This window comes from Sminthopsis crassicaudata, chromosome 1 (assembly GCF_048593235.1).
Source record: "Sminthopsis crassicaudata isolate SCR6 chromosome 1, ASM4859323v1, whole genome shotgun sequence".
NCBI lineage: Eukaryota > Metazoa > Chordata > Mammalia > Dasyuromorphia > Dasyuridae > Sminthopsis > Sminthopsis crassicaudata.
The window spans coordinates 512,851,846-512,865,465 of record NC_133617.1 but is presented as its reverse complement, the minus strand read 5'-3'; the positions used below and the strand labels follow the sequence as shown (position 1 = coordinate 512,865,465).

The window sequence follows — 13,620 nt, the reverse complement described above, 5'->3', positions numbered from 1 at the left end:
GATGATTAATTCTGATGCACGTGGCCCTCTTCAACAATGAGATGAACCAAGTCAGTTTCAATAGAGCAGTAATGAACTGAACCAGTTACGCCCAGTGAAAGAACTCTGGGAGATAGATGAACTACTACATAGAATTCCTACTACATAGAATTCCCAATGCCCCTCTTTTTGTCCACCTGCATTTTGGGTTTCCTTCACAGGCTAATTGTACACTGTTTCAAAGTCCAATTCTTTTTGTACAGCAAAATAATTGTTTTGACATATATAAATATATTTAATTTATACCTTAACATATTTAACATGTATTGGTCAACCTGCCATCTGGGGGAGGGGGTGGGGGGAAGGAGGGGAAAATTGGAACAAAAGGCTTGGCAATTGTCAGTGCTGTAAAATTACCCATGCATATATATTGTAAATAAAAGCTATTAAAAAAAAAATAGTGGTAATACTAATGAAGTATTAGTATTGGGAGCTACTCTAACCATTTTGCAAAGTAAAATTGAAGTTTCTCCAAAAGGCTATAAAATTGTGAGTACCTTTTTGACCCAGCAATATTACTACTATGTTTATATTCCATGGGGGGAAAAACATCCACATATACAAAAATATTATAGCAACTCGATGTGGTGGCAAAGAATTAGAAACTTAGAGGATGGTTGTAATTTTGTGCAATGACTTGAACAAGCTATGTTGCATTAATGTAATGGAATCTTATTGTATTTATAAGAAATGATGAAGGAAATAATTTTAACCAAAAAAACCTGGGAAGTATTGTATGAGCTAATAGAAAAGTGTAAGCAGAGCCAGGAGAATAATTTACATAATTTACATAGCAGTAACAATAATCAATGCAGTGATTTCACAATTCCAAAAAATCAAGATGGAAATGCTATCCACTTCCAGACTGAGAATTGATGCTCTGAGTACATCTTTCCTTTCCTTTTTCTTTTTGGACAGTGAGGAGAAGTGTGTTTTGCATGATTTCCTAAGTATAATGAGGATTGTGTTTCTTGCCTTCTCAATGGGAGGAAGAAAATTATTTTGCGTAAAATATTTATTTTCAGGTACTTGCATCTGTCATTTCTAATAATTTTTTTTAAATTTAAAATTTATGAAGTCTGATTTCTCTCTCTCTTCCCCTCCCCCCTCCCTCCCAGTATTACTTTCTCAAAGGTAACCAAATGAATATCAAGAACTCTACTGAACATTATTCCTTCTCTTTAAAGTTATTTATACACAAATTTCAGAGCATCTTAATAAGCATTTTAGTTAGGAACATGTAGGTTTTAATTCACAGTTAAATGAGAGATGTCAAGAAATTAAAAAAGAAGGTGTAAAAGAGATTCCCTGTGAATGATGAGGTCTTCCCAGTTACCCTTCTTTCTTCCTGTCATTGTGCAGCAAGCTCCAAAACATTGCAAGACCCTGCAGAAATCTATATTCCAGTTATATGTGGTTATGATTAAATAGGAACAGGTTCTGCTCATTTGAACATTTACAGAATGAGCTGGTTTAGAGTACACATCATTCTCTAAATTAAATTCTTTAATTTCTTTCTAAATAATTCTTTAAATTGTTAAATCTCTCAAAGTGAGTGGGGCCCTCCCTATACATGAGAGGCGTTCTTGGAGACTGGTGTTAAAATATTTAGAGGCCAAATCCAGAGATCCTTTTTAAGTGCCTAGAAGCTGGAAGTGAAATACAATGTTGGTTACCAGGTCACAATAGTGGAGATCAGCTATAGGGTACACTTCAGATTACTCATGGAAGAGGGAGATAAAAATGAATGTTGAAAACTATCTTTACATGTATTCAGAAAAAATAAAATATTACATAATTAAAAAAAATAATAGACCTTGCTAACATAGGAGTTTTATTCTGAATTATAAAACTATGAGGTCTGTTGTTGTTTTTTTTAATGGGAAAGTGGGAGTTTAATGAGATTGGGGGGAAAGTAATGCAACAACAAATGGACCCGTATTCAGGGCTATTAACACAGATTGGGGAGATGACATTATTGATAATTAACTGGTCTTTCTTTGGAGGACTTAAAAGTGACCAGCAAAGAAGCTCATTGGCAGCAAAATAAAAAGGTATACTTGTTCTAATTGAATTCTTGGAAGGCTTATCTCTTCACATAGTAGGTGGCCCACACTTGGCTATGGGAAGATAAAGGTCAAATGCAGACTTAAAGTTCAGTTTAAAATTAAAATTAATGTGTGATGATCAATTGTCATGAAATATACAGATGAATTAAATGAACATACAGATTGAGAATTATTTTAATTCTTGAAAATAAAATGCTATTGTTTAACAACAAATTTGTGCCTTTTCTATAGCTTATGGAAGTAACAGGGAAAAACCAAGATGAGTCCATAGTGGCCCTGCATGATTGCAATGGTGACGTGAACAGAGCCATCAACATATTACTGGAAGGGAATTCTGATACGGTAGGTATTAGTTTATAAAATGTTGGGGGGGGGGAAATGTTGGGGTATTCGTAGTTGCGATTTTTTTTAAATAGTGAAATTTTATCATTACAAATGCAAATACAGTAGAATTTGTTAAATTTTTTTTAGTTTTAATCAAATTATGTTTCTTAGGGTTTAGAGTTTTAATAGATGACTTTTGGGTTACCATCTAACTTTGTTTCGATTATTGAGGTAAATAATTCAAGTCCTTTTAGATAACACTCCCCCATATTGGGTTTCCCCTCTCAAAATGAATTATATTTTTTCTCCCAAATTTCTCCTTGTTTTCCTCTACAACAAATGAATCTTTTGTGATATTGAAGAATCCTGATTTTATGCACTTAAGAGTAACTGTTTCTTTAACTTGAAAAAATATATATATATATATATATTCTTTTTTGACCTTTTTCCTGATAGTTAAAGGAATATTTGAGTCACCATAAATTTATTCCAATACTATTTTAATCATAAGATTATACATTGTAAATGAGCTTGTGATTGAATTTTAATTTTCTGAAACTTTCCCTTTTATTATTTTTATAACATTGCATTTGTGTAACATAATTGCTCATAATTCTCCAGTTGATGTCTTTTAGTTTCTAATTCTCTGCTACTTTGTTTAATCTTATAATTTTTTTTTTTCTTTTTTCTGAGCTGGGGTGAAGTGACTTGCCCAGGGTCACACAGCTAGGAAGTGTTAAGTGTCTGAGACCAGATTTGAACTCAGGTCATCCTGAATTCAGGGCTGGTGCTCTATCCACTGTGCCACCTCGCTGCCCCCAATCTTATAATTAATATATAAATGTTTGTATGTATAGGACTTACTTTTTCTTACTTTGATCTTCTTTGGATCTTACATTTAGTAGTGTGAGGGACAGTGACCATTAGCCCAAAATAATTCAAATAGGTATTTCTCAGAGCCAGAGCAGAAAGCAGTTTATTGAATTCCTACAGGAATTAGGTGTTGCCTTCAACAGTCTAGTGAAGGGAAGCCAAGCACAGGCAGCAAAACAGGGTTTTTATACCATGGAACAACTTTACTACATCTTGGATCCCAGCTATCTGTGACTTAGTATCAGGGTTCACAATCTGTTCTGGAACCCCCTCCACTCTCAGGATACAAGAGAGAGGATCTGTAGATTACAAAGTGATTTGTGCAAAATTAAGCAAGAATACAAGTAAGGGGAGTGGGATTCCTGGAACTGTAGCCACAAACTATGGCAGGGGTCAGTTTTCTGAGAAGGCCTCTTGTGCATCCCACTTAATCCCTCCTCTATTTTGTGTATTTATGGGCATCTCACACCATTCTGGATGTAGTTCCTCAAACTCTGTATCTATTTTGCCCTCAAGACTTCTCTATCTTCCTGCCCTGATTCCCCATTAATTGCATGGCACAGGATGTGAATCTTTATTTCTCATTAGATAGCCAGTCCCTCCTCCCAAGAAGCTTACATTCTTTTGGGAGAAAATAAACTTTACCCTTGACTATCTCTTGATCTTGTTACTTTTAATTTTCTAATACAAAGTTTCATCTTTTCAGTTGAATTTTCATAAATGTGAAAAACAAATGCCCATCTACTTCTCACAGTCCCACTTTTTTTCTTTTTAGTAATTTGGTTTCCACATCCTTTTCTGACCCCTCACATTTAGCCAATTTTTTACATCCCACTTCATAAAAGTCAATTAACCCTGCACAAATCTCCTTTTACAGAATGGTTAATTAATCCCTGAATTCTCTGCTAATTCTTCTGATAGGATTGTCCTAGGAGTGAAACTACTTCCAATTACAGCACATGTTCTTCTTCTGCCAATAACCTCTCTAGAGTCATTCTATTTTTCCATGCCATCCTGTTTTTCTTTCACTGCTTCTCTGGTGTAACTTATCCAATAATATTTACTTACTAGAGTAGGAATAGCCCAAATCCTGAACTAGATTTCTAGCCTTGAATTCATCAAAACAATAGCTGTTATAATCTTAAGAGATTTCATCTCAGTAGCAAGTTTCGTTAATTAGGTTTTAAATCCTATCTCCTACAGAGCAAGAAAATAATTGGTTATATTCATTGAACAATGAAACCATACTGCACTTAATAAATATTAATTTGTTGAAAAGGTTTTGAAATAACCATTTTTTAGAGAATTTGCAGTTAACCATACATTTAACAAACTTTTCTTAGTTCCTGGCATTGCTTAAATGGTAGAACCTTTGACGTAGTATCACAAATGATCTTGCCTTAAAACTACTACAGACTTGAAAAATAAACAAACATTGAGTTACTAACACCATGTAAATGTAAGCTATTCCTTTAAACAGTAGAAGCAGTTAATTCTAAAGTAATTTCATTTAGCCAGCAGGGGGGTGGGGTGGCAGACGTTGGGGAAGGGATGAGCTCCAGTGAGTGGGTTTGTTCTCTCACATCTAAGAAGCAGCCACAACCAGGGTTTTATATTTTTTTTTATTTTACATTCTTAAAACTGTCCATTTTGTCTTCTGTGATGCTCTCTATATCTTGTTTGATAATGAAGTATTTTCTTTATTACATGATCATTTGGGTCTTATCTTGGTATATAATAAGAAATATAAATATAAATTTCTCAGACCCTGCTACTTAGTTTCTCACAACTTTTTGTCAGATAGTGATTTCTTACCCTAATAGGAGTCTTTGAGTTTATTTGAACATTAGGCTGAATTTACTTTTGTATGTTCTATACTTTTTCCCCCACACTGATCATTCTGAATTTGTCAATACTAAATTATTTTCATGAGTGTATAGTTGGAGATATAGTATTGTTACTTGCCCTTTCATTCTACTTTTTCCATTATTTCCTTTGAAATTTGTGGCTTTTTGTTCCTCTAAATAAATTTTACTATTTTTTTCTAGTTATATAAAGTTGTCTTTTGGTAATTTTATTGCTATAGTCCTAAATAAGTAAATTAATTTGGATAGTATTGTCATTTTTGTCATACTGCTTTAGCTTGCCATGAGTAATGAATATTTTTCTAATAATTTTGTTCTTCCTTTATTAGCAGAAAGAGATAGTATTTGTATTTGGAGTGTAGACTCCTATGTATTTCATACATTCTGTATTCTAAATGTAATACTTCTCTTTCTATTTTTGTTAGGTTATATTATAGAAATATTTCCATACATATATGTATATTATATGTTATAGAAATTCAGGCTATTTTATGTTATTATTTTTTAATCCTTCTACTTTGATGAGGTTTAATTGTTCCAATTTATTTTTAGTTGGCTTTCTGGGTTTCTCCAAGTATACTGTCTTATCATCTACAGAAAGGAAATTTGTTTTCTCTTTTTCTTTGCTTTCTTTATGTCCTTTCCTTGTCTTATCTGTTACTTTTTGTCAGTATTATCTTAAAACTTAGTGGTATTGTGTACATTTATGTAATACTGGATTTTTACCTGGGAATCCAGGTGTTAAACAGGGCGTATATAATCTGCATTTTTCAAATATGTAATTAATTTGAGGCCATTGTTGCTTAATTTAATTGCTTGTCTAAAGTACACAGTGGGCAATAGAAATGGTGGGACCTGCACCTTGGTATTTGGGGTTCCTAGCCTTTTATTTGTTCTATATCACAGTACCTCATGGTATTAAGAGTTTTATCCAAATCTGGGTAGTAACCCATCACTTTGCTAGGTGAAAATGAGTGGGTTTTTTATGCTTTAGATATTAATATAGAAAAGAAACCCTTGGTTAGAAAATGAACATTCAAGATAGGAGAAAATTTAAAATAGATGAATTGTTATGTTGGGTATTCAACTAAAAGCTTTCATTGCTTTATTGCTATTTTTATGGGGAAAAGATAAAAAGTTTCATTTAGTTTTGAACATTTAATACATTTTCTTCTCTGCAACTAGACTTCATGGGAGACTGTAGGTGGTAAAAAGAAGAGTATTGGAAAAGAGAGTTCAGAAAATAAAGAGAATAGAGAAAAGAGAAATGATAAAGAAGCAAATCGTGTACGTGGCAGTAACAGTCGGCGGGGAAGAGGTGGCAGTCGTGGCAGAGATTGTAAGTGCAAATCTTCCTTTAACCCTCTTCTTCCCCCCAAATAGCATTTCCAGCTTTTTGAAGCTGAAAAAGGTGGTGTTGAAAAATGTAACATCAATACTGATCAACTAACTTACAGCCAACACCAATTCCATCTTGTCCTTTTGGCCTTTATGTTTTGTTCCAAAGTATTTTGAGGGGGATACATTTTCTTATTGTAGAGAAAGTTGTTTTCTTTTCTTTTTGGACTAAGTATTATTATATTAGAATTTTTTTCACATTCAGCATATTTTATTAAAGTTTAATAAAGAAGTTTGTTACTCTGGAATCTTCATCTAGTAAATATGATATTAGGAATAGTATTTGGGAGATATTTTTCTTTTGCTCAGAATTCATAAGTTTCCTCAGAAAACTCTTATCTCTCATATATGTTACTATTTTTTCCAAGGATGAAATTATCTTTGAGAACCATGAATCTGAAGATTCTTATTTGGCACAACTTTGATACTCTTTTTAATTTTTATGCTGCCTCAGCTTCATCTGGCTGCATTATATGAAATAATTACATATGATCTGTTATATTGTTATTTGTTATATTGGACAATTTTTTTTTTTTTATGTTGGACAGTTACCAAAGAACACATTCATTTCACAGGAAAAGGAAGGGACTTTGGATTGGACAAGAGTCAAAAAGTAATGGATCAAAATGATTAATTTATGACACTTTTTTCTTATTCCTGAAACCTGATTTGGTAAGGAAGCAGGAATGTTTAGCTTTTGGCATTCTGGGTTTGGGTTTTTATTTATTTATTTATTTATTTATTTTTGTTTAAAAAAAATTTTTTTTTTTTTCAGTAACAGAATATTTTGTCTGCACTAAACTTCTTTTAGATTCTCTGTCCTCCTTCAGTATTTCAAAATCCTTACATTGAAGTCATGTATGAAAAGATCTGGCAAAGAAAGTTGAATATTTTGTTATTCTTCTTCCATAGTTAGAAGTGAAGAGAATGGAGTTGACTGCAATCCAGGGGATAAGCCTTCAGATCGTGGCAAGCGTGGCCGTGTTAGAGGTAAGACTTAAAAAATAGAAGAGAAAGTGAAAAGAGGTTATGATTTACATTGTATTTTGTTTGAGGAATCCATTAAAGGAAATTTGGCTTTTTGCATTCTCTAGGACTCTATTTCTTACTGTTTTAAAGAAATCTATTAGTCTTGGCCTGATTATCAGAAACATTTAGCCCCATTTTTTGAGTTAAAAGATATAAATGCTAAGCTTCACCAAATATAATATGTGATGTTTTAATGTATAGTTGAACTATGGGATTCTTCCTAAAAATAAAATTAGACACCTCGCTATCTTAAAAAAATTTTTTAGAAGAGAATGGTTCTTTTTTCGTTTGAATGTTACTGATCTCCTTCTAGAAGATACCCTTAAGAGTGGAGCAAGTTTTTTTCTTAAAATGGTGAATGATTGTAATAAAAATAAATATCAGGGAAAGGAAGAGAAATGACAGGTCTTTTTTCAGGTTTAAAGCAAGGCCAATTACTGACAAAGCATTTCTTATAAGCCTACTTTTCAAGATACTGTGCCTAATTGGGAATACAAAGACAAAATGAACTAGCCATTTCCCTCTCAAGCATCTTACATTCTTTCAGAGAGAGATTTATAGCTATATAGAAAATGTACACTAATTTTTTGGGATATAGTGGGAATTTTATAGCAATTTTGTTGCTCAGAAATGGCTTCAAGTAAATAGTGATGCGTGAGGTGCATCTTGAAACTTAAAATATTTTGAAAGCGAGATATTGAGGAGAGAAAAAATTCCAGGTTGGGGGGGGGGCATCAGTAAAAAGGCTTAAATATAGGAAAAGGTGTGTTCAATAGAAGAATAGTAAGAAAGTTAGTTTGGTTGGAACATAGAATAAATGAGTATTATGTGATAAGGCTACACATATTCTGTAATAAATCCTAGGGATCCGCAATTTATTGAGTAGGATAGTGATATGGTTAGACTAGCTCATGGAAAATGATTTTGACAGCTGTATGATAGATTCAAGTAGAGGAGAGATAGATAAATGAAGTAAGGAGACCAATTAGAAGGCTGTTAAAAAATCTAGTTGGGACGTAAGTAGAATCTGAACTAAGAACTGAATAGAAATGACTGAATACCAAATATGTTTGAATGTAAAAGCGAGATGCATACCACCAAATTTTTAAAACCATATTTTTTACTAAAATTTTTTTTCAGATAATATCTTTCAATTTTCAAAATAATGCAAAGATAGCTTTCAGCTATCTACCCCTGCAAAACTCAAAATTTCGATTCCTTCCAAGCAATCCAATAAGGTTAAATATGTACAACTCCCTTAAATATAACTGCACATTAATCATGCTGCACAAGAAAAATCAGATCAAAAAAAGGGGGGAAATGAGAAGGAAAAAAGCAAGCAAACAACAACAACAACAACAAAAAGTGAAAAATACTATGTTGTGATCCACAGTCAGTCCCTATAATCCTCTTTCTGGATGCAGATGGCTCTATCACAAATCTGTAGGAATTGGCCTACATCATCTAATTGTTGAAAAGAGCCAAGTCCATCAGAGATGATCATGATATAATTTTTCTTGCTGTTGCTATGTACAGTGTTCTCTTAGTTCTATTCACTTCACTTAGCATCAGCTCATATAATTATCTTCAGGCCTTTCTGAAATCATCCTGCTGATCAAAATCTTATCATATTAAGGCTATCCGTGAATTCTTTTGACTGAAATTTCATTTTCTATGTTAGAAGTTCTAGGCAAAAATAATAATTCTAAGAAGTTTTATTATTTTCTTTGTTACTGTGTTAGGATTTTTTAATACTGTTATCCTCTGTGTGTGTGTGTGGGGGGGGATATACTTTATTCTATAGATTCTCTGCATCCTATCTTCAATGAGTTCAGTTTGTTTTATTTGCATATAGTGAGTATATATTAATGTTATTATTTTTTTGCTTCTCTTCTTTTAGACTGTCTTTTACTTCTATATGTTTGTATTTCTTTTGTTTCTTTGTGGAGCTTGCTATTGCAGGTTCGTGTTTTTAAATTCTGCTTATTTTTGCTATGTAGGTCATAAATTCTGCTCTCATAATTCACATTTCTCTTCTGAACTCTGGAACAGCATATTGTGGTTCCTTGTTATCAAATTTCATAGGATCCTCTTTTTTGTTAATTGTTAGATCATTTTCCTTTCTTTTGCCTGAACATATTTATTACATCTGGAAGCTGTATTTCCTTCTGGTATTGTTTATGCTATTGATTTATTTGTTGGTATTAAATATCTTTTGAGTTTTCATCCTGAAATCTTTGGTATTTTTTTCTCTTGTTATTTTCTTCATCGCTTGCTTTCTGACTCCCTCCTCTTTGTAGTTTACTTGGAGACTGGATTCAATGTCTCTTGTCTTCCTTCCAAACTGGAAGTTCATCAGCCTAATTTTTTGCTCTAACTCTTGAGTGGTCAGCAGTGTCTCCAGCTGTGTGCTGTGATGATTCTTTTTGGTTTGATGGAGATTTTCACTTCCCACTTCGCATACATGGTATTCTGACCTGGAGAAAGTACTTCATTCCCTTTGTACTTTAGTTCATTGCACTGGCACCAACAGTTCAGAGCTTTGCAGCGCTCTTCTGAGTTGCAGCCCTCAGAATGCTTGTGCTTTTGAAGAGCTATGACCAAACTGGCTATGGAAGTTGAAGCAGACATCTGGAGCCAGTGTCTCTGTACTAGGAAGAAGAAAAGGGAAGGGGAGCCGGTAGACTGGAGAGTAGGGGTGAGCCTTAATTGAACTCTTTCCTTATTCCTAGGGCTTCTAGTATTGTGGGATATTGGGAAGGGATATACTTAGTGAGTCTAGGGCAGTGGTCCTCAAACTTTTTAAATAGGGGGCCAGTTCATTGTCCCTCAGACTATTGGAGCGCCTCAACACTCTTGTCTCCACCACCTCAGCCCAGTGCTGCAAGTATGCGTTGCTAACACAAGTTTAGATCGAACCTCACTTCGAGTCTGATTTTGCCATAGGGCCACATAAACGTCCTCAGTGGGCCTCATCTGGTTTGCGGACCCCTGGTTTAGGGTATGTGTTAATAGCAATTGAATTTTTGAAAGTCTTTCTTTTCTTTCCCTTCCTTCCCTTCCCTTCCTTCTTCCCTTCCACCTTCCCTTCCTTCCTTCCTTTTCTTTTTCTCTTCCTCTTTCTTTCTCTCCCTCCTTCCTCTCCCCTACCTCCCCCTCCCCCCTCTCTTTCTCTCTCTCTCATATTGTCCCTCCTGTGTCCCTTTTGAAGGAAATATATTTCTGTCCCAGCTCTGTGTATATGTTCTGTTTTTCACCAGTTCCATAATAGCTTCAAATGTCAGATTTCTCCCCACATCTTCCTCTGTTTAAATTTATTACCTGAAATTATGTGAAATCATTTTATAATATCAACATGTTTTATAAAAGCAAAGAATTAAAAACGAGTATTCAACAACTAGCCATAAATGTAATGGAATAGAACTGTACTCAAAAGAAATAAACAATACATATTAAATAAATCAATATAAAGAAAGACATCTAAAATGAATATTACTATTCTTCTACTCTAATTCTGTCAATTTCTTTTTCTTTTCTTATTGCTAAAGCTAACATTTCTAGTACAGTACTGAATAATATTGGTGATAATGGGCAAACTTTTTTGACCCCTGATCTTATTTGGAATGCTTCTTCTAGTTTTATCCCCATTATAGATGATGCTTGCTGATTTTATTGAAGAGGGAACCCCAAAACTCTGAAAAATCCTTAAAGGAGAAAACTCCCTTCACTCTGCCTCAGTGAGGGGACCCCACCCCAAGGACAACTTCATCTTTGTTATCTAGATGGGGCTTGCTGAGTCCAGAAACCCATTGAATTCAATTCAGATTCTAGCCCTGGCTGAAATCCAGCAAGGAACCAACCTGGGACTCCACCCACGAGATCCTTTCAGCTTGTAGCCAAAACCCCCTATTATAAAAGAGCCAGACTAGCTTGGCATCCTAACGACTCTTTGCCCACTGGAATGTTTCCAGTGTCTTCTCTTTATCCTCATCTATTTCCTTTAACTAGGCTTTAACTTTACTTCCAATCCCCATAATAAACCTCTTCTTTCAATCTAGGTTTTCGGGTCTGTAAATTCCTTTACAGAGAACTGCTTGCACCGCCACTAGACCTCATTTTCATTTGGGTACCCCAAATCTAAACCTCATCATTATTAGATGCTATTTATCATTTTAAGGAAAATTCCATTTATTCTTGTGTTCTCTAGTGTTATTAATAGAATAAATGTTGGATTTTGTCAAATGCCTTTTCTGCAATCATTGACATAATCATATGATTTCTCTCTTTTTTTGTTCATATCATCAATTATGCTGAGGAAAAGTCCTTATATTAAATCAGCTTGTCATTCCTGATATGACTTGATCATAGTCACATGTAGCCATTTTGACACTACTGCGTTCTTCTAAGTTTATTCTTTGACCTTCCCTATCACCATAGTATCACTCTGCTTTTTTTATGGTGGGGGGGGAAGAGTACTGGGGAGCTTGACTTGGTGTTGAGCTCTGGTTCTGTAGTGCTCTTACTGCTGGCTTTTTCTAGAAGGTAGGCTTTTTTTTTTTTTTTTTTTACTTGGACTAGGGGTGGGACCTCCCTTTGGGCAGCTGCTATGCCGGGGTGGCATTGTTTTGCATCTAGCTCCACTTTTCACCCCAGTGGACAGACCTTTCCTGCTATGCTGATAAGCTACTTCTATGTAATGTTCTTGGTGGTTTTTCTTGAGGTCTCTGGTGCAGTCTTCTTTTCAGTAGAGTAATCACCACAAGTGCAGCCAGGTGTTCAAGTCCAAATCCTTTATTATCTCTCTCAAAGTCTTGTCTCCTTGCCTGGGGCCCTGGCCAGCTTTCTTAGAGGCCTACCAGAGTCTTGGTTTTAGTGGAGAAGGGAAGGAGGACAGCCTGTCACCATGGTGGTATGAGATGAAGTGAGTCTGAATCCAAGAGCTTGTGCTTCAACACTCCAGCCACCACAAAGATGGATGATGAAATGAATATCTGTGCCTCTCAGGAGAGCCACCAGGAACCTGACCAAAAATGGAATGAATGTCTTCTTGGCTCTGAGAGCTTCTGTCTCCAGTCCTTTGTCTTTAACTCTGAATGAATCTGGCTGAGGCTCCCAGCTTATATGCTCTACATTGAGTATAAGCCAATTATTATATCACTAGAGAAATCATTATTTGTTGTAAGATTAAATCAATCATACTGAACTTAGAGAACTATTAATCACCATGCTAAACTAGATAACCCTTGTCTCATCAATTCCACTGACTTAACACTTTGTAAGAATCCTTGTTTCAGAGTTCTGGCCCATATACTTCTCCTTCCTAGATCAATTCTGAAGAGGTTTTCTAGTTTTTTGAAGAATTTCTCAAGGATTTAGGGGATTCCTTCTTCACTTCACCATCTTGGCATGAGAAGTCCATTTCATTTATCCTTTAATAAATCTTTTCCAGAAATTTTAATTGGATTTGTGGCTAATGTATGTTTTTTCATTGAGGCTTTGCTCTTGTTATAAAATCATTCTCTTTGGGATCTGTTTTGAATTACTTCTAAAAAAAAAAAAAAAGGGATAAACTTTATTTTTATTTTTTTTATTTAGAATTTTTTTCCACAGTATATATGCATGAGTAATTTTTTTTTATAATAGCCCTTGTATTCATTTTTCTAAATTATCCCCCACTCCCTCCCCCCGATGACTTAAAGGATAAACTTTAAAAAAAGCTTTTAAAAATGCCTTTTGCTTTTTTCACCTAACCACAATTTACTCAAATATTTTTTCTGCTTCCCCAAGGGGGCTACATTATAACAAAAAACAGGGGGAAAAGTCAATAACTGATCAGCACAACAAAAATGTCCAAAAACATATGTAATATTCAGAAATGGTAGATTAAGAACATTACTTCAAATCTTTGATGCAAACTTGTTCTTTACCATTTTGTAATGCTCATTTTGGATGTCTTAGTTTTTGTTTACATTGATTCAGTGTATATTGTTCTCTCTGCTTACTTCACTCCATTAAAGTATTTG

At 34.4% G+C, this 13,620-nt stretch overlaps 1 protein-coding gene across 14 annotated transcripts in view; it reads left to right on the top strand.

The window, feature by feature from the left end:
- Positions 1 to 13,620, top strand: part of UBAP2 (ubiquitin associated protein 2) — a 115,132-nt gene that overhangs the window by 39,700 nt on the left and 61,812 nt on the right. For all 14 annotated transcript variants that reach the window (XM_074281639.1, XM_074281640.1, XM_074281650.1 and 11 more), the window contains 3 exons: positions 2,340 to 2,450; positions 6,356 to 6,509; positions 7,481 to 7,558. In XM_074281639.1, coding sequence (XP_074137740.1) covers positions 2,340 to 2,450; positions 6,356 to 6,509; positions 7,481 to 7,558 — 343 coding nt within the window. The remainder of the gene's footprint in view (positions 1 to 2,339; positions 2,451 to 6,355; positions 6,510 to 7,480; positions 7,559 to 13,620) is intronic.